The sequence below is a fragment of the Brachypodium distachyon genome, chromosome 4 (genome assembly GCF_000005505.3).
Source record: "Brachypodium distachyon strain Bd21 chromosome 4, Brachypodium_distachyon_v3.0, whole genome shotgun sequence".
Lineage (NCBI taxonomy): Eukaryota > Viridiplantae > Streptophyta > Magnoliopsida > Poales > Poaceae > Brachypodium > Brachypodium distachyon.
Genome location: NC_016134.3, coordinates 9,530,980 through 9,554,976, shown reverse-complemented (window position 1 = coordinate 9,554,976; position 23,997 = coordinate 9,530,980). Strand labels below are relative to the sequence as shown.

Here is a 23,997-nt window from a genome sequence, read left to right as displayed (position 1 = left end):
GACATATTGCAACATACATCAGATCAAATATCATTTATGAGAGAGATAGATAGATAGACATAGAGAAGGGCTACAAAGGGCAAAATTGCAAAGGGCTACAAAACTCATGATAGTTCCATTAATTTTGTGGTTTTGTAGAGATTGCAAATATTTATTTATGAAAATTTATGCATGCTGGACATATATTTCACGGGTGTCAACATATAAATATTGTCCAATGTCCAGGCATTATTTTCTTGTTTCTTGCATTTGGAAGGAGCATGAACCGCATGAAGCAAACGGAAACAAACAAACACTTGCTGGCTCCGTGGCATCTCCTGGTAAGGCACTGCAAAGAAGAGTAAGAAACTACCATAGTAATTTATTCCAAACGAGGGCGTGTTATCCTCCACCATAGTGTTTTCGACGAGGAACACGGAATTCAAATTAGCACGGCATTCATAAAACGTCCAGGAAGAATATTACTACCAGATGATGACCAGAGATGAGGGGAACCGACATATACCCCGCTGTTGCTAGAAGGTCGCCGTCTTCCTAGAACCTAAACCCCAGCTGCGTCGGCGGATGTCAAGGATTATGTATAGTTGCAGTCAATCAAGCACGACAAGGCCCAAATAAAGGCCCACCGAAACAGCCGAGCAAGCACTCCACTGCACCAGGCAAATGGGCGGGAGAAATCACTCCATTCCAGAGGGACCAAACCGCAAAAGCTCTACTGGTTTCATATTACGTTGGATCCTCATTTCATAAACCCGCCAGCGCGTTGCGACAAAGCACAGAAGCAAATCCCCTCGCGAAAACCTAGCCCTCCCAAACTCCCATAGCCTAGCCGCCTTCCGCCGAGATCTAGCAAAAACCCTAGCCTATAGGCCATGGATCCTCCCATGGGGAAGCCGGCGGAGCACGAGGACGACGAGATGGAGCTCTCCGCCTCCATTGAAGCGGACGTCGAGGACGAGATCAAGGCAGACGGCGCCGATGACAACGACGATGACGGCGCGGGCTCTGGGGAAGAGACCGACGAGGTGTTGTTTTTCCCATGTGTTTAGTGACGTTGAAGTAATTTGATCCATGTCTTTGCTCTTATTAGTTGTTAGGTTGTTATCCGTGATCTAGTCGTCTAGGCTCTAGGGATTTTTCTAGGTTTTAGGAATTTCGTGCGGTTGTAGATCGATAGATGCATGGGTTCTTGTTCTCTAAGAAAACTGTGCCTCGATTGCTAGTGAGGAGGTTGTGCATCTTAGATCTGTACATCTTTCTTTTCTTTGGATCTTTTACGTCTACACAAAGATTTCAGCAAAATGCTTACGCTTAATTTGCTATATCTAAGCAGTTTCTTTAGGCAATTTGCGTAGTACTTCCAGTAGCCAAAGGGGCACAGTACTGTTACTGTTACTTAAATGTTGAGTGAAAGCCAAGACTCAGATCTACTTTCGCCGATGTCCCGCAGCTTGCAAGACTCAGATCTACTTTCGCCGATAGGATGCCTCGCAGCTTGCAAAGTCATTCGATTAATCTCCTTGCCTAGCCAGAGGCCCTTATCATTCCTCTTTTTTTCTTTTCTTTTTCTGGATTGTGGTGTTTAAAGTTTTCCGTATACACGTATTTATACACGACCGCTATGCAAACTGACTCAAACAAATAACAGGAAGAAGCGATCTAAACGGACTCAACATGGACATGTAAACCGAATAGGATTCTAGCTTAGTTCCAACATTCACCCCTAAGCTAGCCCGCATCTCAAAGAATTTTACTTTCCTCGGAGACTTTGTAAGTATGTAGTGCTACCTTGTATCTATATGTTTGCTTCGATCGTGGCGCACTGGATTCTTACACAATGAGGTGGTGGATTTGTTGTCGACATAAATAGAGTTCCACATTCTTCGGTTCTTTGTCCACCAAATCACCCAGGAGGCGTCCTAACCACACGACTTGACACACCTTGGTGGCTGATGCGATCAACTCTGCTTCACAACGACAAGAATTTAGGAACGTAGGGAGTACAACGTTTTGCTTCTGAGAGATTGATCCAACTCACCAGATTATCACCGAGAAAAAAATTGCAACGCCGGTAGTACTTTTCCTGTCATCTACATCCCTGGGCATACATTATCACACTAGCCATGAAGCTTCATGGCTAGTGTATTTGCAACCCAAATTGATTGTTCACTTCTCGCATACCTAAGGATCTGCTTGACTGCCGCCAAGTGTTCTGTTGCAGGTGCTTCAATGAACTGACCGACAATTCCTACTGAATATGCCAAGTCAGGTCTAGTATTCATAAGATACCTTAGACTTCCTACAACACCTGTGTATTTGGTTGCTCAATTTGAATCGAGTCTCCATTTCGTGTTTGAGTCATATTGCAATCTTCCCATATATTTTATTACTTACCTTGACGTAAATTGATCCATGCCTAGTAATTGGTTATTAGCCATGATCTAGTCATATAGGCTCTAGCTAGGTTTTATGGCTTCGCGAATAATAGATGCATGAGTTGACATGTTCTGGTTGTCTAGGAATATTGTGCCTCCATTTGTAGTTAGCTAGGAGGTTCGTCTTTTGTAGATCTTTCTAGTTTGGCTGTTGTCGAGACTAGATTAGTTTTAGAAAAATGCCTAAAAGCTTAGGTATAGTTTCTTGGGACAATCGACATACTTACAATAGCCAAAGGACTAGTGGATTACAGTGTTACTGTTTACTTAATGTTGAGAGTTGCCTGTCATCTTGGATTGCAGTCTGTAGACACCACTGTAAATGCGGAGGTTGGGAAGCGGGAACGAGCCGGCTCAGAGAAATGCAAAAGCTCAAGAAGCAGAAGATCCAGGAAATACTGGATAGACAAAACACTGCCATTGATGCTGACATGGTATGCTCCATTAGTTCTCTTGGTCCTAATTGCCTTCTACAGATAAAGCTGTGAACATGAATTTCTCATTTTGCATATTGTGCATGGTTGTTGTCTCTTTGTGTTCGAACAGAACAAGAAGGGGAAGGGGTGGCTGAAATACCTCTTGCAGCAAACTGAGATATTTGCTCATTTTGCAAAAGGAAGCCAGTCTGCGGCGAAGAAGACCAGCCGAAGGTAAATATTTGATCTTTTTAATGCGATAAAAACTTTGAATATTCATTAAAAGAAGTTGACTGGCCCATGGTAATAATCTTTTACGGTACTTCTAATCAAATATTTATTCATATAAATATGTACTATACCATATTTTCTGTCTTTGAATCCTAATTGTTATTCTATGCTGCTACTTACTACAACATTTTAGCTCTATTCCCACAACATCAAGTTATTTTATTGCTTACTGTATCATATAGTTTGTTGCCCTTTGTGTGCCTTCTCTTGTTTCGCTAATGTTGGTCAGAACCTATAGGGGGCGTCATGCATCAAAGGTGACAGAACAGGAGGAAGATGAGGAATACCTCCAGGAGGAAGATGGCCTTGATAGTGCCGGAGGAACTTGCCTAGTTGCACAACCACAATGTGAGCATTTGGTTGATGATTCTTTTTAATCTTTCATTTTGCTTGCAAGTGGAACGTCTCTAGCCCAGTGGTTAGGGACTTAGGGGCCCTTATGTAACCCTGGGGTCTTGGGTCAGACTCCCAGGTGGAGATAATTTCAAGCCGGGGTTAAAAAAATCTCGTCGTCTGTCCCATGCCAGCCAAAGCACAAGTCTCCACGGGTTGCGATGCTGCTGTGTATGAGTGGGATTGAGGCTCGGGGATTTTCAAGACTTGCGTGAGAAGTTCTTTCTTAATCAAAAAACTCAGGTGCTATCTGCTCTCCGTGGGTCCTGTTATTTTTTAAGATCACCGTTTATTTTACCATGGAAGGTCCAGTCGTTCCATAGCAAAAGATACATACCGTTGTGCTTGTTTTATTGTCATTGCACGCGACAAATTAACAAACATTTTATAACACATATTATTCTTTTGCCTGTTTGTGTTGATCCTTGACATCCATGGAGTTTTGAACATCTAGTTTGGTATTGGTTTTTAATTGTTTGTTTATCTAATGTAAGCTGTCATTGGTGCAACCATTTTGTTAGAACTAAATGATGCCCACGCGTTGCTACGGAATCGTGTTAAATCAAAAGCATAAGTAGATGTTTAAAATTAATTAAAACTAGTGGTAAAAACTATAAAAGTATTCTTGTCTTACACGTAAAAACAATAAAATGTAAGAAGTATGTGACAAAATGATGTATAAAAAGAGAAAAACTTTACCAAAAAAAGGACATGATTGAATTGATAAGGTGACATGGTTTAAACTGATATATTAGTACAAAAATGAAAATGGATCCATGTATGGCTTGAAAAAAACATGCATGACATCAGATGGCAAGCAAAAAATGTAAATGAATACATGCATGACTTAAAAAAAAGATATGCATGACTTTATGAGGTGGCATGCATGGATTGCATGGCAATGTGGTGGACCTTGCTTAGGCATGATTGCATGTTGAGAGAAATAGGTAAGGGTGTTCCCCATATTTAGATATAGAAAATAGAAGATTGAATGCTAGTGTTCATTTTTTTCCTTCAGTATTGCATGCTGATATCTTCTTTTCCTTTCTAAACTTCAATAACATGCATGATGCATCTATGGTTTCGTCATAAATGTTTATTATTTGTATGTTAACTAATATTCTAATTTCTTCTCTTGGCTGCAGGCATAAATGGGAAGATGAGAGACTATCAATTGGCTGGACTAAATTGGCTCATAGGTTTGTATGAAAATGGAATCATGGGATATTGGCTGATGAGATGGTAAGTCTTGTGCTCACATTGCATTTTGTAAATACTCTCGCTTCATTATTTTCTACCTAATATGATTATGCTTAATCCTTCGTAAGCTCATATTTGGAATGCCACACCTTCTCACTTAGGGTCTTGGAAAAACTCTCCAAACTATCTCACTGCTTGGCTATCTGCATGAGTTTAGAGGAATAACCGGTCCTCACATGGTTGTTGCACCGAAGTCTACTCTTGGAAACTGGATGAAGGAAATCGAACGTTTTTGCCCCGTTTTGCGTGTTGTCAGATTCTTAGGAAACCCAGAGGAAAGGGCAAGTGCCAACCTATCTCATTTAATCATGAACTTCTTGTTGAGCATTATTAACGTGTTTGTTATATTTGGCCAGATTCATATACGGGAGATTTGTTAGCTCCAGGGAGGTTTGATGTCTGCGTTACTAGTTTTGAGATGGCAATAAAAGAAAAAACCGCATTGAGGCGTTTTAGCTGGCGCTATATTATTTTTGATGAAGCTCATCGAATAAAAAATGAGAAATTCTTTCTCTCCAGGACAATGAGGCTTTTCAGTACTAATTACCGTCTGCTCATTACAGGCACTCCACTCCAGGTATTATCAGCATAAAATATTATTATATTCTTGGTGCTATACTCTCTAAATTATGTACTTCAATTTATGGCAATTGTTTACATGTATTCCAGTTCAGTGTACCATCCTATATGTAACCATCACTAATTTCATTATTATGCTGCAGAATAATCTTCATGAGCTTTGGTCCCTTCTAAACTTCTTGTTGCCAGAAATATTTAGCTCTGCGGAGACTTTTGATGAATGGTTCCAAATCTCAGGGGAGAATGAGCAACGTGAGGTTCTTCAGCAGCTTCATAAGGTAACAGATAGGATATTTACAAAATTATGTTCTAAGTTTTTCATGGAGAAATATTTATTTCTCAATTGATAATGCGTGCTGTTTTTTTTCCTTGCATAATTCATTTGCTGTGTAATTTTCAAGGTTCTGCGTCCATTTCTCCTTCGGAGGCTTAAATCTGATGTTGAGAAAGGTTTACCTCCCAAGAAGGAGACTATACTTAAAGTTGGAATGTCTGAGATGCAAAAACAGTATTATCGTGCTCTACTTCAAAAGGATCTGGAAGTTATTAATGCTGGCGGCGAGCACAAGCTTCTCCTTAACATAACCATGCAACTGCGCAAGTGCTGCAACCATCCATATTTATTCAAAGGCGCTGAGCCTGGCCCACCTTATACAACTGGGGATCATCTAATTGAGAGTGCAGGTATTTTTTTATAGTATTTGTGATAATTTGTCGACCTTGTCAGCAGTATCCTGTTACTATATCGCGCACATATAATTCACACTCTTGATGCATTGTACAGGAAAAATGGTTTTGTTAGACAAATTGCTCCCCAAACTTAAAGCCCGTAGCTCCAGAGTATTAATATTCTCCCAGGTAACATTTCTCTTTCTATTTCTCCTGCCCCGAGCTTGACCGCTCCATACTAGTACTACAGATCGCCCCCTCCAGTAGCAGTTCAAAATCGCCCCTAGTGGGTTTGTTTTGCTTGTGATGAAGGCATATATGTCTAGCTAGTTCCTTGTATTTTTCTTCCATCTGATTTGACACACAATTGCATATCCTGCAGATGACACGCCTTTTGGACATCTTAGAAGATTATCTAATGTATAAAGGATATCAATATTGCCGAATTGATGGGAGTACTGGTGGTGATGACTGTGATGCTTTCATTGAAGCATTCAACAAGCCGGAGAGTGAGAAGTTCATTTTCTTACTTTCGACTAGGGCAGGTGGGCTCGGGATCAACCTCACGACCGCAGACATTGTTATTATTTATGATAGCGACTGGTATGGTCTTCTAATTTTATTAATTTTAGTGTTTAGTTTCTTGTAGCCATTGAGTTTGACTTTGATTTTTTTGGTTTCTCAGGAATCCTCAAGTGGATCTGCAGGCACAAGACCGTGCCCATAGAATTGGGCAAAAGAAGGAAGTTCAAGTCTTCCGATTTTGCACGGAGGTTGTGTTGCAGTATATATTTGAGCTCGATGGAAGGTTAGCATCTTTTCTTTGGTATCTTACACAAAATTTTGTGTTGCAGGATACTATAGAGGAGAAGGTAATCGAGAGAGCATATAAGAAACTTGTCTTAGATGCTCTAGTCATACAGCAAGGTCAATTGACAAAACAAAAAGGTTGCTTCTCATTTTCTTCTGATTGCATGTAATGTTCAGAAAATGTATGCTAAAGTCGAAAAAGTATTAATAATCCTTCTGTTGTTGTGTTATTTATTAGCTATCAATAAGGATGAGTTGTTGCAAATGGCGAGATTTGGTGCCGAAAGGATATTCTCTTCCAAGGATAGCACAATAACAAATGAAGATATTGACCTTATTATCGCCAGAGGAGAAAAGGCGACATCAAAACTTGAAGCAAAGATGAAGAAATTCACACAAGATGCCACAAAATTTAAAATTGACGATAGTATGACCTCCCTCCTTCCCTCTGTGCACAGTTTCTAGGTTTAGTGTAAATGTTTATGAAGTTTTGTCTTGATAGTTGTTAGTACCTCTAGAAAGATTCATTGTATGAGGAGTGGAACGAATTTAAGCTAGTGGATTACTACTTTTACTAAAAGATGAAAATCAAGTACTCAAAGTACTACATACTTTTAGCTTCGCTATGAAATCTGTCCATGTTGTTGGTTGCTAGTAGTGGATTGTATTGTAACTCAAGTCATTCATGTTGTTTATGTGTGCAGCTGCTCAACTGTATGATTTTGATGACAGAAGGGTAATGAGTCTATGCCATATTCGTTCTTTACCACATATTTGAAGTTCAGTTCACTTGATTTATATTGTTAATTTTTTTGATCATATTTAGCCAAAAAAATCATGGTAATATAGTCCCTGTTTTCTGAAGGACGAAGACAAGCTTGGCTTTAAGAAGCTAGAGACGGATAACTTGATAGCACCTCCTAGACGAGAAAGAAAGATAAAGTACGTTTTATTTCTCTGGGCTATAGCAACTCTTGCTTATTTAATTTGGATGACACCAGCATTTGTTAATTAATTTGTTTCTATAGCTACTCGGAGAATGAGTATTTTAAGCACGCATTTCGCAAAGGTGCACCAGCAAAACCTAGGGAGCCAAGAATACCCCAGATGAAAAACTTGTATGCTTTTCCAATTACTCATTTGTCACTTAATGTAACTTACTTTTCAAATTCTTTGTCTTGGTGACAGATAATAAGGTATTCTCAACCCGTATAAATTTGTCTATTCCAGGCATGATTTCCAGTTCTTCAACATGAAGAGGCTAGATGATCTGTATAAGAAGGAAGCCAAACACCTGGCGGTAATTTCTGAAGCTGAGATATCCAAACTTCTGTCTCATATATAACTCACAATTCATAATTTCCATCGTGTTATTCAAATTTCAATATAGTTTTTTTATTGTCATGTCCAACCTGTAGAACTATTAGTTCTCCTAGTTCTAAAAGAGGATGGGTATATATCTTACCTCTTACCCTGATACTCAAGAAACTGTTGTATATCCAATATGATAACGCTTGGGGAAACACATATTGACGAGTATTGCAAAATTATACTAACAAAAACTAAATCCCACACCTTGTTCCTAACGTTTACCTTTGAAACTTTTATCAGCAAATGAAACAGAAAAAAGGCAGGATTGGTGATGGTGATGATGAAGGTATTACCAAGTCTCTTACATTTTCTACTGGCACTGCATAGGGTATCTGATTGTGATGGTTGTATTTATTTACTTTTGTCATTCAGATCAATTAGAACCTCTGACTGAGGAGAAAGAAGAGAAGGAGAAGCTACTCAAAGAGGTCTGGATATACTAAATTCTTAATTTTGACCTGGTTTTTCCTTAAAATTAATTTGTCTGCGGCTTCGAAAAAATTAGGGTTTTTCAACATGGACAAAGATGGACCTTAATACATTCATTCGAGCTTGTGAGAAATACGGCCGCAAGGACATAAAGAGTATATACTCTGAAATGGAGGGGAAAACAGAGGAGGAAGTCCGGGGGTATGCTGAGGTTTTCAAACAAAGATACACAGAGTTGAATGGTATATGCATGAACCTTTTATCTTTCACCTCTTCCGCCTTTTTTCTTGTTCCAGATTTATTTTTATGAAGGTCCAGCAAACGCTGGCTTTCGATGTATTAGCAGAAGGAATAATTACAAGGCTGCCCTAAGGCAAAAAAGTAAGAAAAAAGGAAAGAAAAACCGAGACGTGGAAAAGCCAAGAAAATCAAGGTGGTTCTCAATGTAACTTCCTAAGGGCCTTGGCGCCCGTGAAAGCCCACTCGCGGGTCTCATTCTTAATGAAACAACAAATCTGGCAAAACGAAATTTCCTTGTCGTTGAACACCCTGGAGTTGCGCTCGCACCATATGGCTCAACAGACGAGGATGAACATGGATTTGATCCTTTGGCGGTGCTTGCTTTGAGTGGCCGAGATCATCCTCTCGTGGAAGGAGTCAATGGAAGACGAAACATGGCAAATAGTGGTGGCGATGCCGGAACAGTTGGGCCAGAGAGCCACCTCGCACCAGATCTGCCGGGCACCGGGGCACTCGACGAACAAGTGATGTGAGGTTTCTAAGTTGCGGCGACAGAGAGCGCAAAAGTAGTCGTTGGGCCAGCCCCTGCGTTGGAGACGGTCGGCGCACCAGAGACGATTGTTCCAGATTAGATAAATGCATCTAATCTTCTTCTAGATACCTCTAAGGGTTTCCTTACATATGGTGTCTTCCTTATTGTACCAGGTTATGAACGGATTATCAAGAACATCGAGAAGGGAGAATCAAAGATCTCTCGGAAGGATGTGATTATGAAATCCATCGAGAAAAAGTTGAACCGTTACGAGGACCCATGGTCGGACTTAAAAATTCAGTATGGCCAGAACAATGGGAAGCAGTTGTACAGCGAACAGTGTGACCGTTTTATGGTACGCATTGCCATAGTTCTTATCGAATAGTTGAATCGTTCAATGTTATTAATGAGCTGTTCCTGCATTACAGTTATGTATGGTGCACAAACTCGGCTATGGAAACTGGGACAAACTGAAGATAGCCTTCCGCGTGTCTCCCTCGTTCCGTCTTGATTGGTTTGTGAAGTCCAGAACTGCCGATGAGCTGTCTAAAAGGTTTGACACTCTCATTCGTCTAGTGGAGAAGGAGAACCAAGTGTATGATGAGCATGAGAGACAATCCAGGAAAGATAATGAGGTTCGTCACTATTCTCCTACCCCATTCCTTCCCTTCCAAAACCAATCTCGCTATGGTGTCAAACATCCCCTCGCTCTGGGTTATCATTTAAACCCTGTGAAGGAAATACATGCACATTTCATCAAGATAAGTCGTCATCACACAATTTTTGCTAATTATCAACTTTTGTTCCTTTTCTCTTGTGACATGCAGAACATGATATCACCATCAAAGCGTCCTTCGACAGGTGGTGCAGGTTTTGACACTCCGATCCAGAGCTCTTCCAAGAGGGGACTCCGAGATGGGAGTGCAGCCTCCTAGGTAAGTGATTATAAGCTACCTTGTTCTTCCAACTTCTTTTCGGATGCTATGGTTATTTGAGTAAACCATGAACTCATTCAGTTGTTGTTGCTTGTTAATTATTCTCGCAGTCAAGGAGAAGGTGACGGTCATAAGTTGCTCCTGGGGAATAAACTCGTTTGGAGGGTTGACAACAAAGCGAAGCCCCATAAGTGCCCGCATCATCATCTCATTCAGCATGTTCGCACATTCGCTGTAGCACCTCAAGTAGATGAAGATTCTCTCAAGTTGAACTAAGAAAAAAAATTGAAGTCTGAACTCCTCCATTATTTTAGGTTCCTGTTTCATGGTTGACTGTGTACCGGTTGATCAGTTTTATTCCAGTGACTGGAGTGTGCATGTGTGCCTCGTGCGGTTCTCCTGTTCCATCTAAAAGCCAATTATGATTTACTACTTGTTGCTTATTCGTTTAGAGGAAATTTCACATAACCGTAGGTTTTGAGGCTTTTCTTCTCACCGAGCAATCACGTTTGCTAATTTATCCGCAAAACCACATGTTTTGAGTCTTATTGTGTCACGTCGCCCAAAATGATTGCTTACATGATTTTGACAGTTTTTCTTACAAGTGTGTCCCGCTTGTCAGGCGTCACGTCTTTTTCATCAGACCCCAAACCTTTTTCTTTTTTTTCGTCATCCCCTCGTCTTGTTCTCCACCTCCAGCCTCCCCACCCGCCTACGGCACCCAAAGCCACGTCAATCCGTGCCGCCTCCTCGCGCACCGCCTCGCCCGCGGCCGTCCCGTGAGGTGTGTGCTCTGCAGCATGGTGCTCCCCGGCTGGATCTGACCCCCGCGTTGAGCGGGCAAACCCCCAATGTCACGCGTGTTTGCGGGTAATTAGCTGCTAATCCTTCTCTTGGTTGATTGCCCCTCGCGCCGCTGCATCCCCAATTCTCACGGTTCTTAGCCGAAATTAGTGGAGCCAAAATTCGGCCAGCTCCACCATGGCCTGCCCGCACTGCCGCCTGGCCTGCTGCCCCGCCAGCCCCCCCTCCCTTAATGTCGTTCCTTGTGCATCCCGGGAAAATCGAGAAAAATGGCTGATTCGCCCGTATCCAGAATTCCAGATAGACGGTGAGAGGCCTCCTATTTTGCATCTGGGCTGTGTAGTTGCAGAGTCTGCTATGAATCGAAAACGAAAAGTACAGAAGAGTAGACACATGTGTTTGGTGCTGTGTGCGAAAAAGTTGCAGCGTTTTCTGTTGAGTTTATTCCTCTTATACAGATCTTCATCGAGTCTGTTAGAGCCTAACTGAATAACGAGAAAACATGACACTAACGACTTGGCGACTGCATCATCCTACAGCCGCTCCAAGCGCGTAGCTTGGTGCCATCCCACGATGCGCCCAGAGCAGACATGAGCTAATCTAGCTAACACTATCTGAATTACAACGGCTACAGCTCAACTGAACAGACTCAGGGCTGTGCCTTATTTATCTACCGATGAAACTCACAACAGACGGCAACAGGATTACAGCTACAGTGCTATAAGGCTGCAGCTACAAACCAAGGACCAGGAACCAAACACTCTAAAAGTTGAACTATGGGTGGGTGCGGGCCAGATGCGGGATAGGGAAGCAAACACCCCCATATTGATTATATACTCCTCGTTCCATCCCTAGCAGTACCTTAAAAATACTCAATCTCTTCTTTTGTTCGATCAATGGACAGACATGGGACTAGTCAGGCGTTCAGTGTTGGATAATGCCCAGCGCCTAAGGGACTCAAGCATGGCGACAGTGTCGCAGTCGACGATGAGTTCTTACATATTGCTTTATTTTGTTCCCCTCCAATCTCTCACACGTGAGCAAGCTTAATTAATCGTTCGAGTACTGTCTATTCTGTAGAAAGATCAACTCCAGTACTACACAGCACCTAATTTTTTGAGCAAAGTCAACATATAACGACCCGGCCAGCGAACATGGAACCAGGTGACCACATATTTATATTGCAAGCAGGCCATACATTTATGCTAGCTCTCTCTCTGGAAGGGCTTCGAGAAACGTTTTGCAGGCAAATCATCATGCCATCTCTATGCCAGCTGGGAATGCGTGTTAGCAATAATCTTGACTCATGTATCTAGATGTTCGTTTTTTCGTTTGCATGTAGTTTTGGGTCCTAGTACTTGTAGGCAGATGAAGGCTTCGCTAGGGTCGCAGGAGGCGAGATGCCGAGTTGTCGTGTGATGTGGCATATGAAGGTGAGATGCTATGGTGTTAGGATAATCTTGAGTTTGAGTCTAGCTAGGCGCATGTGTTTGTGTCCTAATCAGATTAGGAGTGTGTCTATGCGTGAGTTAGTGTTCGTGTGCATGTGTGGTTGAGCGTGGGTCTCTGTGTTCGAGTAGGATTAGTAGTCCGTGGTGTTAGACCTTTTGTCCTAGTCGTGTTTGAGTCATGTAGCAGCTTGGTTCTGTGTATATATACAGACCGAGGCACCACCTTGTAATCAGATCGTGAATTTGAGAGAAAAAAATAAAGAGAAAATAGAGAGCACGATACCCGCCCTTGGCCAAATAATAGTGTGATCGTTTGTGCGTCTGCGTCTTCATGTGATTGATCTTTGCGCAAACCCAACATTTGGTATCAGAGCGAAGCCAAGATTTGAAGACGCGCTTGCCCCGGGGAGGCGATGTGCTAGCGCCTCGGAGCGGGCAACGGTGGCGGAGCAGCATCCGCGGATAGGATCGGGCAAAGGGTGGCTGTTGCGGAGTAGCGTTCGGCAGATTGGATCGAGTTGTCATCGCGGTGGGCCAATCTCCTAGTAACGGGAGATCATAGTACTGATCGCCGAAAAGTACTCGGCATCAGGACAAACTGTTGTCGGCAAGCTCGTTGAGGAGTTATGTGTGTCCAGATCAGCGTCTGTGAGTCGTGGTTGTGTCCAAGTGCTCGTCGGTGTAAGGCTCTATTGCAATGGAAGCATGTCACGGTTGAAGGTTGTCCTGTATGGTGTGTCATCGGAGCAAAAGATCGACGTGCGTGCAGACAAGGTGGCATGTGGTCATCTGCGTGTCTCGGCGAGAAGATCAAGCTTGGCGTGTAGTGGGACCATGACCAGTTTAGTTGAGTTCTTGCGTGAGATTAATGTTGTGTCTAATCTGCACGTAGCACGCGAGATGTGTCCGCGTGGGCTGGTAGTCCGGATCATGCGCTGAGTTGAGACGACGAGTTGTGAAGCTGAAGAGAGAGCCAAAAGCAGGGGGAGCATGGAAGACGTCAACTTCAAGATTAGGAGGAGATTGTTAGAATAATCTTAAGTTTGAGTCTAGCTAGGCGCATGTGTTTGTGTCCTAATCAGATTAGGAGTGTGTCTATGCGTGAGTTAGCGTTCGTGTGCATGTGTGGTTGAGCGTGGGTCTCTGTGTTCGAGTAGGATTAGTAGTCCGTGGTGTTAGACCTTTTGTTCTAGTCGTGTTTGAGTCATGTAGCAGCTTGGTTCTGTTTATATATACAGACCAAGGCACCACCTTGTAATCAGATCGTGGATTTGAGAGAAAGAAATAAAGAGAAAATAGAGGGCACGATACGCGTCCTTGGTCAAATAATAGTGTGATCGTTTCTGCGTCTGATCTTTGGACAAACCCAACATATGGTGTGCTGTGAGATGCAGCAGGGGTCGTGAGAGGCGACACCGTGCGAGCACGAGGAGCCAACGGCGTACAAGAATAAAGAATTGGTCACCAAGTCGTTTGAGTCAGTTGCATGCGTGTGTAGTAACCTTCTGGAGAGATTTCAGGGGAGGCCAAGTCGTGGAGCCTTGGAGAGATTCCAGGAGAAGGTCGTGGTTAGTTAGCAGGTTGTTAGGATAGCTTAGTGCGGATGTGCTTTGGCTGGGTCGTGACGATCATAGAGAAAATCTAGGCAGGGTAGTTTGTTCCGGCTAGCTGAATGCAGGTGTGAGTCTATTTAAGACTTTGTAACTAGCATCTTGTTTAACATGTGAAGAAGAGGAATAGAAGGGAGAAAAGCTCGTGCTGTGTGAGGCAGCTCGAGGCCAAAAATACTTGTGTCTCTTGTTCTTGTGTGAGTTGAGAGATTCAGCTCCAACAATGCACCGCTTCATACATTTGTTTCCCTCATTGTTCCAATGATCCATGGTTTATCATTCGGATAGCGTTCTGAAAACTAACGGTAAGATGCTAATACCATCAAGAGGCGAGAAACCACAACTCCTAATTGCCAACAGCAACAGCAAGAGTAACATGCCGTAGAGAGATATGCAAAACAGCTTAGACCCTCAAGCAGACTGTAGTCCTTTGGTCTGATTATGACGCTCGGTCATTTATTCAGACTAGTACGTGCGTCAAATATGCATAATTATAGGTCTCCATATGCATGTTTATAGAATAAGAAACTTGACATGAAAATAGACGGGTTAGCGATTTGATGGGGCAAATAATTCTTTTTATGTCGAACTCCATCTTGGCAGCAGGCCTCATGATATCTCTGTCGCATCGTTGGAGGTTTGCGGCACACGGTTGTGCCCAGCAAGGAATTAAAACAGAGGAAGACAACAACATGAGTGGTCCTCGGCCTCGGTCAGAGGTGGCGCAAGAGCAGGTAGATGCGCGCTCAAGCTTCTAACATGTTTCCTGTTTGATTATCATATGCAACGGAGCTGTTGTGTTTCGTTAAACCAACAAAGAGCAGGTAGATGCGCGATCAAGCTTCTAGCAGGTTTCCTGTTTGATTATCATATGGGGTCGAGTATTTGACACAAAGTGTGTAAAATCCATTGATTCCAATCCCTCGGTGGTATTTGAATTCAGGCCAAGTTGAAAGTTCAAACAAATGGTTTTGTTATAAGTCAAGTCTTGTTCTTCCATTTGGTTAATTTGAAAATTTAGAGGAAACTCCATCATTGGCTGAAATTTTTGCGAACCAACGACACGATATTCTGTTGTTGGTATCTCGGCATCATTTGCTGGTTTTTTAGGAACAGGGATTTGTTGACACTTGATATGGGTAAGTGCACAAAGTAATTAAGATGTGCTCAAGTCTACAGAAATATTCACAAACACAAGGCTATAAGATTCGTTCAGAAAGAAGAAAAGAATAAATTTATTTTAAATCCTAAAGATAATTAGAAGGCTTATTTCTGTAAAGAAAATTAAAATTCCAATATTAATCATGGCATATTAAGCAATAAGGTAGTGTTCTTTTCCTTTTTGTGACATCTATTCCAGGCCGTAGTGCTCCAAAACAGTAAATTTTGACACAGCGACCAGGCTCCCTAACTTGGAATTTAATAAATAAGGAATTAAGTACTTTTGTGACCAAAGTAAGGAATTAAGTATCCATAAGAAATAGAGCTAGTTTGCCTAATAATAATACTTGAGTGAGAATACAATCTGAAACAAAGCACCTTAGCAACAAAAATTAAAGGTCAACTCCTAGCATGCTCATGTTCCCTTCAGCAACTGCAATTTTCACTTAGATTCATATTCCATTCTTCATGTAGCTATTTGCATTAAACAGAAAGACAAATACACCTTTAAAAAAGAGAAATGAGGCACATTTTGGTTGGTGAGCTTCTCTAAATCACCCTGAAATGATTCAAATCAAAATAACAGAAATTAGCGCCTACTATATAATTATCTAATCCGATCGCAAGGTCGTTTGGAAAGAAAAAAACTGTATAATTATCGAGATATACCTTATGTAAGCATTCTTTAGACAAGTTGATATATAGTTCAACTGAAACATTCAGGTTGTGCTCTAATGATAAGCATGATATGGCACGACATAGAACTAAACGTTTAAAGAAACATATGCAACACTCAGTACAAACTTTGGGCATAGTACAGGGAAACGTCAACAGAAGCAGATGATTTTATTTAACCATGCTTTTGACCATCTTCAGAACTTCTTAGACGAAAGATGGATCTCAATAAAAATGGTATTAGGTGGTTACTTACTTAAAGACCCTCCACCTGCATCTGTTACGATAGTTTTACTAAACAACATGACCTGTATAGTGTCAGCATCTAGTAATGGTTAAAAGTTCTTTACTTGTTTATGCAAGTTTAAATCATTAGTCTCAGCAAATGATAATCCATTCAGTGGAAAATTATGCTCTGAAAACATACATCAACGATTCGATAAAAAATAAAGATGCTTCACATACATATCAGGACCTGAAAAATATTGGATGTGTTGTCACCTTGGGCAGGCGGCAAAGTGGAAGACAGGAATTATGTTGCTGCACCAGCCTCGCAGAAGAAGCTAGGCGCATGGGCATGTATACGAAACAATCAAACTTAGTACAGGAATCAAATTAAGAGTCATTTGATACTTTGGTGCTATCATTAATTTAAATCAGAAAGAAAAATTAATATACCTTGGACTGTTGCTCTTGCTGTAACTGCTAGTTCTGAGTAATGCGACAATCAACAGTTTATAATCACAAGCACACACACTACCCAAGAGAATATTTAGCACCATAATTAGCACTCTATAATAATCAGTGAAAAATCTGTAGGGAAAGTTAAGAACAGATGCCAGGCCAGGACACCAAAGGGAAACCAACTAAAATTCCAACAAGCATTGAAACAGACTTGTCAATTTCTGGTTCTTGACACCTGGCAATGGTACCCTGTAACTCTAAACACATGTAATTTTCATAAGACCTCGACACCCCCCTGAAGTCAGCACACTAAATCTCTAGCCATTAGTAACAACATATGGTATATGATTATGTACAATGACCCATCAGTAAAGCTAATTAAGATGCACTTGCAAGAGGAAATGGTTATAACCAATAGTGTCTTTTAGAAAACAAGTTGACACTTCCCTGAAGATTCCGATTGTGATGTATATCCCGTTTGGACATAAATCATTATGCTCAGGAAACTTCTGCACAATCTGACCTGTCATCCTGTAAGCACAAGATTTTGTAAGAATCAGGAAATAACACAAGGAGAATGCAGGTTTGGATACAACTGTGCTTGAACGCCATTGGCAGCCTCTTTGAGAAGTAGAAATTATCCAAAGTCAGATTCAAAGTCAGATTCTCGCAGGGTGCAAAGTTTCATGAAACCAAAACAATAACAACTCCTAATCGCATCTAGCAAACAAGCAGACGTGCTAATTCCCTTCGATGGCAGCATGGATAATAGAAGTCAAGGCTACTGCGTTGACAGTGAATCACAAGGGAAAGTGAGAAGGGGGGAATAAGAACTAACCGGCGTGGCTGCAGCGACGGGGTGCGCTCCAGTGTGGGCGCGAGGGGGCGCGATGCGGTGGCCGGGGCGCTAGGGGGCCGCGAGGCTGGAGGCGGCGCAGGCGCGTGGAGCGAGATGCGGCGGCCGGGGCGCGGCCTCGGTCGCGTGGGGGCCGCGAGGCTGGCGCGAAGAAGGGAGATGCGGCGGCGGGCGTGCGAGGTGAGGGTGCGAGGAAGAGAGTTGGATTGGACGAAAGGTAGGCGCGGAGCGGGATCGGGGACTTCGGAGGCAGAGCAGGGTCGGACGTAAAATAATCGCTAAACACACAGCGAAAAGATTAGCAGACTAAACGTTACTTGATAAGAGCTGTTTAGTGGGCCTAATTGTTTGTTAATTGTGAGGTGATAAGGGTCCGTGTGTACGTTCTGTGGGGTGGGTTTAGGAAAAAACATGTTGGTGACTTTATAATTTATAAGTAGTAGAGAAACATTAGGTTAAGACGATTTAGCAAGCTCTTGAGAACTCCACAAACCATCCTGCACGAAAACTGATGGTCCCGTTAGAATTTGGTGGATTTGATCAGCTCAGATCCAAGTTTTAATAAATTCTGAAAATCTCAAAGGGGCATTCATGAAGTGGGATGTGAGGAGTGGAAATGAGAATAGTCCCACCATGCTAGTTTAGAGTGAGTGAGACCAACATAAAAGGGATGTTGCTTATCACATATTGAGCAAGTGAGCAAGTGAAATCCCCACGCACGCTCCTCCTCCTCCGCTCGCCTCGTCACGACGCGCACGCGCCGCGTTTCGTGGATCGAGTTCGAGCCGTGCCGTGCTGTGCCGACTCGGTGCGGGGCTGGGCTTCTTATCTTTTTGTCACGCGCGCGAGGTATTTTTAGAATCTGTTATGGATGCGTGCAGATTTTGTGAAGTCGGTTCAGGTTTCCTAAACCGAACCGACGTATACCTACGTGACTATATATACAGCCGCCCCGTCCCTCCGATCTGTGCGCAACACAACCGAGCTAGTGTTTCGTGGATCGATTTCGATTTCGAGGTCGTGCGGTGCGGGCTTCTTATCTTTTTGTCACGCGCGCGAGGTATTTTTGGAATCTGTTACGGGAGAGGGCGAATAAGGACTTTGAGAAACGCTCCGCGCGACTGATCGCTTCCCTGCAACCACGGGTCGTCTGCCTCCTCGAACCAGCAGGTGCGCGACGCGCCGCCGTCTTGTTCGTCAACAACTTCGTCAACCGAACGCAGCAGCAACGTCTTACTCTCCACTGCAACAGTAGTTACACCGTAATTCAACCTACTGTTTACTTATGATCTGCGAGATTATACTATTGTTGATTGTGCTGTTGAATACCTCTAGTATATTCGAGATGCATATGCTGGTTGCTACTGTCATCATGATCTATATTATGGAATTAATCATTAGTTTGTTATTGTCGAAATTGCTTAATTTTCCAACAATCCAAAAATCTTATTGTAGTCAATTTCCTGATTTAACTATGGGTTTAGCCGATGCATTGAAGCCGGATAAATTTTTTGGGATGTACTTCAAGAGATGGCAATTAAAGGCCATGCTCTGGTTGCAGATTTTAAAAGCATTCTGGGTGACAGACGGCAAACTAGAGGGAGATTTATCTGAGTAAGCTCAGAAAAATTTCCAGGATACCAATGTTGCCTTTAAAGGATGCATTCTGAGTGTTCTTTCTGACCGTCTTTGTGATATGTATATTTACATAGAAGACAAAAATGAGCTGTGGGATGCACTGGATGCTAAATTAGGTGCAACCGATGCAGGCAGTGAATTGTATACCATGGAGTCGCTGAACGACTACAAGATGATGGATAACCGTTCTGTAGTTGAACAGGCGCATGAGATACAGATCATTGTGAGAGAGTTCAAGCTTCTCAAGTGTGATTTACCCGACAAGTACGTGGCTGGGCGGATTATTGCAAAGTTACCTCCCGCGTGGAGGAACTTTGCCACGTCTTTAAAACACAAGAGACAAGAGATATTAGTTGAACAACTGATAGCGTCCCTTGATGTTGAAGAGAAAGCTCGGGCTAAAGACACCACTGAGAAGGCTGCTGATTTTCCGTCTAACGGCAATATGGTACAGAGGAACTTTCGCGGCAACGGAAAGAACAAAGGGGAGAAGTCCACTGACAACAAGCCTGCACAGACTATTACCTTCAAGAAGAAGAAGAAAGTAAACAAACTCGAGATGAATTGTTTCACCTGTGGAGAGCTCGGCCACTTTTCTAGAGACTGTCCTGATCGTGCAGATCAGAGAGGGAAAAGGGGCAGAAGACTGCCAACGTCGTGACCGCTAGCAACACTGACACGTACGGTATTTTACCTACTGTCCTTTCGGTATTTCAATCTCCATGTCGGTGGATTGATATGGGTGCTAATGTTCATGTATGTTCTGACATCTCTTTGTTTACTTCTTACCAGCATGGAAGGGATTCAACCGTCTTGATGGGGAACAAGTCGCATGCAGCTGTTCGTGGTGTTGGTACGGTCGATCTGAAGTTTACTTCGGGGAAGATCGTGCGGCTAAGGAATGTGATGCATGTCCCCTCCATGAACAAGAATCTCGTTAGCGGTTCCCTTTGATGCAGAGATGGTTTTAAGGTAGTTTTAGAGTCTAATAAAGTAGTTGTGTCCAAACATGGACAATTTATTGGTAAAGGCTATGAGTGCAGAGGCTTGTTCCGTTTTTCCCTTTCTGATTTTACTGATATGTTAGTGAACCATATTTGTGGCAGTGTTAATGATAATGCAAGTGTTTGACACTCTCGTTTATGTCACATTAATTTTGGTTTCATGTCTCGGCTATCCACTATGACTTTAATTCCTACTTTCACCATTGCCAAAGGTTCTAAGTGCCATAGTTGTGTGCAATCAAAGCAACCTCGAAAGCCCCACACGGCGGTCGAGGAGAGAAATCTGGCACCTCTAGAACTCATACATTCTGATCTTTGTGAGATGAATGGTGTGTTGACAAAAGGTGGAAAGAGATATTTCATGACGTTAATTGATGATGCTACTAGATTCTGTTATGTTTATTTGTTGCGAACTAAAGATGAGGTTTTAGACTACTTTAAAATCTGTAAGGCTGAAGTTGAAAATCAATTGGAGAGAAAGATCAAACGTTTTAGGTCGGATCGTGGTGGCGAGTATTTCTCCAATGTATTTGATGAGTTTTGTGCGGAACATGGTATTATTCATGAGAGGACGCCTCCCTATTCTCCCCAATCAAACGGGGTCGCCGAGAGGAAAAACTGCACGCTGACTGACTTGGTAAATTCCATGTTAACCACTGCCGGTTTATCTTAAGCATGGTGGGGGGAGGCGCTACTGACTTTATGTCATGTCCTGAATAAAGTTCCAAACAAAAATAAAGAGAAGACTCCCTACGAGGAGTGGATTGGAAGAAAGCCATCACTTTCTTACTTGCACACTTGGGGATGTTTGGCGAAGGTAAACGTTCCAATTCCCATGAAACGCAAGCTCGGACAGAAAACAGTGGATTGTATCTTTCTAGGCTATGCTCAGTGGAGCGTGGGCTATAGATTCTTAGTAGTTAAATCCGAGACACCTGATATGCATGTTGATACTATTATGGAATCTCGTGAAGCTACATTTTTTGAGAATATTTTTCCTATGAAAGATATGCATAGCATTGCTAGAATTTCTTCTGAAATATTACCTGAGTCTAGCATACCTGAATCTAATACATCTGATAATGAATCTGAACATCCTGAGGATGATGTTGAGAAAGATGACAATGAAGCTCCTTCCAGGAGTAAGAGACGAAGGATTGCAAAAAATTTCGGTGATGACTTCATTGTGTACCTTGTGGAGGATACTCCCAAAACCATTGCAGAGGCATATGCATCTCCGGATGCAGATGACTGGAAGGAAGCTGTCCAGAGTGAGATGGACTCCATTCTTTCTAATGAGACTTGGGAGCTATCTAAACGACCCCACGGTTGTAAACCAGTAGGCTGCAAGTGGGTGTTCAAGAAGAAGCTAAGGCCTGACGGTAATATTGAAAAGTATAAGGCACGGCTTGTGGCGAAAGTCTACACTCAGAAAGAAGGCGAATATTACTTTGACACATATTCACCCGTTGCTAGACTTACTACCATTCGAGTACTACTATCCCTGGCTGCCTCCTATGGTCTTGTCGTTCATCAAATGGACGTAAAGACAACTTTCCTTAACGGAGAGTTGGAAGAGGAAATTTACATGGATCAGCCAGATGGATTTGTGGTAAAGGGTGAAGAGAGAAAGGTGTGCAAGTTACTAAAATCTTTGTATGGACTAAAACAAGCACCTAAGCAATGGCACGAGAAATTTGACAGAACTTTAACTTCTGCAGACTTTGTCATTAATGTGGCTAATAGATGTGTGTACTATCGCCACGGTGGGGGCGAAGTTGTTATTTTGTGTTTGTACGTGGATGATATTCTGATTTTTGGTACAAACATAAAAGTGATAAATGAGGTCAAGTCGTTTCTATCAAATTGCTTTGATATGAAAGATCTGGGAGAGGTTGATGTTATTCTTAACATTAAGCTGATTAAAGATGAGAGTGGAATTACATTGTTGCAATCCCACTATGTTGAAAAGGTCTTGAATCGCTTCGGTTTTACTGATAGCAAACCTTCACCAACACCGTATGACCCCAGCGTGATACTCAGAAAGAACAATGGAGAAGGGAAAGATCAATTGAGATACTCTCAAATAATCGGTTCCCTTATGTACTTAGCTAGCGCTACGAGGCCTGATATCTCTTTTGCTGTGAGCAAATTGAGTAGGTTCACGTCAAACCCGGGTATAGATCATTGGTGTGCACTAGAAAGGATATTGCGCTATCTAAAAGGTACGATGAGTTATGGAATACATTATTCAGGGCATCCAGCTGTGCTTGAGGGATATTGTGATTCGAATCGAATCTTTGAAGTAGATGATCTCTACGCCACAACCGGGTATGACTTCATACTTGGTGGTGGTGGTGTATCATGGAGATTTTGCAAACAGACCATATTGACGAGGTCAACTATGGAAGCAGAGCTTGCTGCTTTAGATACAGCCACCTTAGAGGCAGAGTGGCTGAGAGATCTTTTGATGGACTTGCCGATGGTTGAAAAACCAGTGCCGGCTATTCTGATGAACTGTGATAATCAAACGGTTATTACTAAAGTAAACAGTTCGAAGGATAACGCGAAGTCATCAAAACACGTGAGGAGATGTGTGCAGTCTGTCAGGAAATTGAAAAACTCTGGAGTGATAACTGTTACATATGTTCAAACAGAGAAAAACCTGGCAGATCCCTTTACCAAGGGACTATCACATAATGTGATAAAGAGTGCATCGAGGGACATGAGGTTGAGACCCATGAATGTTGTGCCATAGTGGTAACCCAACCTATGTGATCGCACTACTCCAAAAAAACCCTCCACTGGCGGTCAAAAAATGGGGTTGGTGGCGGTGATCACGCCCGCCACCAACTCTGCGTCCCGGGAGTTTTTAGCTGCGGTGGCGGGTAAAATACCCACCACTGCTACGCCGAGATCACCAATGGCAGGTAAAATACCCGCCACCGAAGACACACAAACCGCCACTGTAAATCACTCCGGCACCAACTGAAAAGTGCGTGGAGTACATCAGCGGCGGTCGAAGAACCCGCCACTGGACATTTTCGAGTGGCGGTCTATGGCCACCGCCACTACAACCTTTTCCAGTGGCGGTGGTGTCTAACCGCCACTGCTATCTGTTCAGTGGCGGTGGATTTTAACCGCCACTAGTACTGTTTTTTTCCAAAAAAAAAATGAATTATTTATAAAAATAAATATTCCTGTAGCACAGAAATAGCAGGAATACAGCACAGCACAGATAATACCAGGAATACAGCAGCACAATATACAACACCAAAGAAACAGAAATAGCAGCAAATATATTACAAAGTTCCACACGAGTTAAACATTCAAGTCAAATGCATGTGTATACAAAGTGTTTGAAAGAATGAACCACAAATAAAAGTATTCCACACAATTTAGCCACTTTTGGCGACAATCCCGCCACCGTAGTAATTCCCGCTCGATTTGAGGACCTCCTTGTTGAGGATTTCGCCGATGTCCTTCTGGATCTCGTACACGAGAATTTCAAAGTTGTGCCCTAACTCGGCGTTGGCCAGAAACCAATTTCTCACTTTTTCGAAGGTCTTCTTCCCCTTCGGCTTGAAGTCGTTGATCATCTGCTGAATAGTGTGCGCGCAGTAGTAGCTGCAGTAGACGGATCCTTCAGGCTATTGCTCGCAGGGGAAGTTGAAATTGTGCCTGAGGGGAGCGTCAGGATTGCAGCTGAAGCCAGTCATCCCGTACCATTTCACCGCGTCACGATAGGCTGAGT

The 23,997-nt window shown here is 42.6% G+C and overlaps 1 protein-coding gene, 1 long non-coding RNA gene and 1 pseudogene across 2 annotated transcripts; 2 read left to right on the top strand and 1 right to left on the bottom strand.

Moving 5' to 3' along the window:
• The first annotated feature begins 872 nt into the window (after nt 1–872).
• Nucleotides 873–10,487, top strand: LOC100844599 (annotated as a pseudogene).
• Nucleotides 10,488–15,626: 5,139 nt separating this feature from the next.
• On the bottom strand, nt 15,627–17,848 carry LOC104584434. Its single transcript, XR_002966018.1, has 2 exons — nt 17,584–17,848; nt 15,627–17,276 (listed from the first exon to the last, which is right to left on the bottom strand). It is a non-coding gene; the product is annotated as an uncharacterized LOC104584434 (long non-coding RNA).
• A 1,539-nt stretch (nt 17,849–19,387) lies between these two features.
• Nucleotides 19,388–20,193, top strand: LOC112268628. Its single transcript, XM_024454523.1, has 2 exons — nt 19,388–19,783; nt 20,032–20,193. Exons 1-2 carry the CDS (start codon nt 19,388–19,390, stop codon nt 20,191–20,193), a joined length of 558 nt encoding a protein of 185 aa, XP_024310291.1.
• The last annotated feature ends 3,804 nt before the right edge of the window (nt 20,194–23,997 follow it).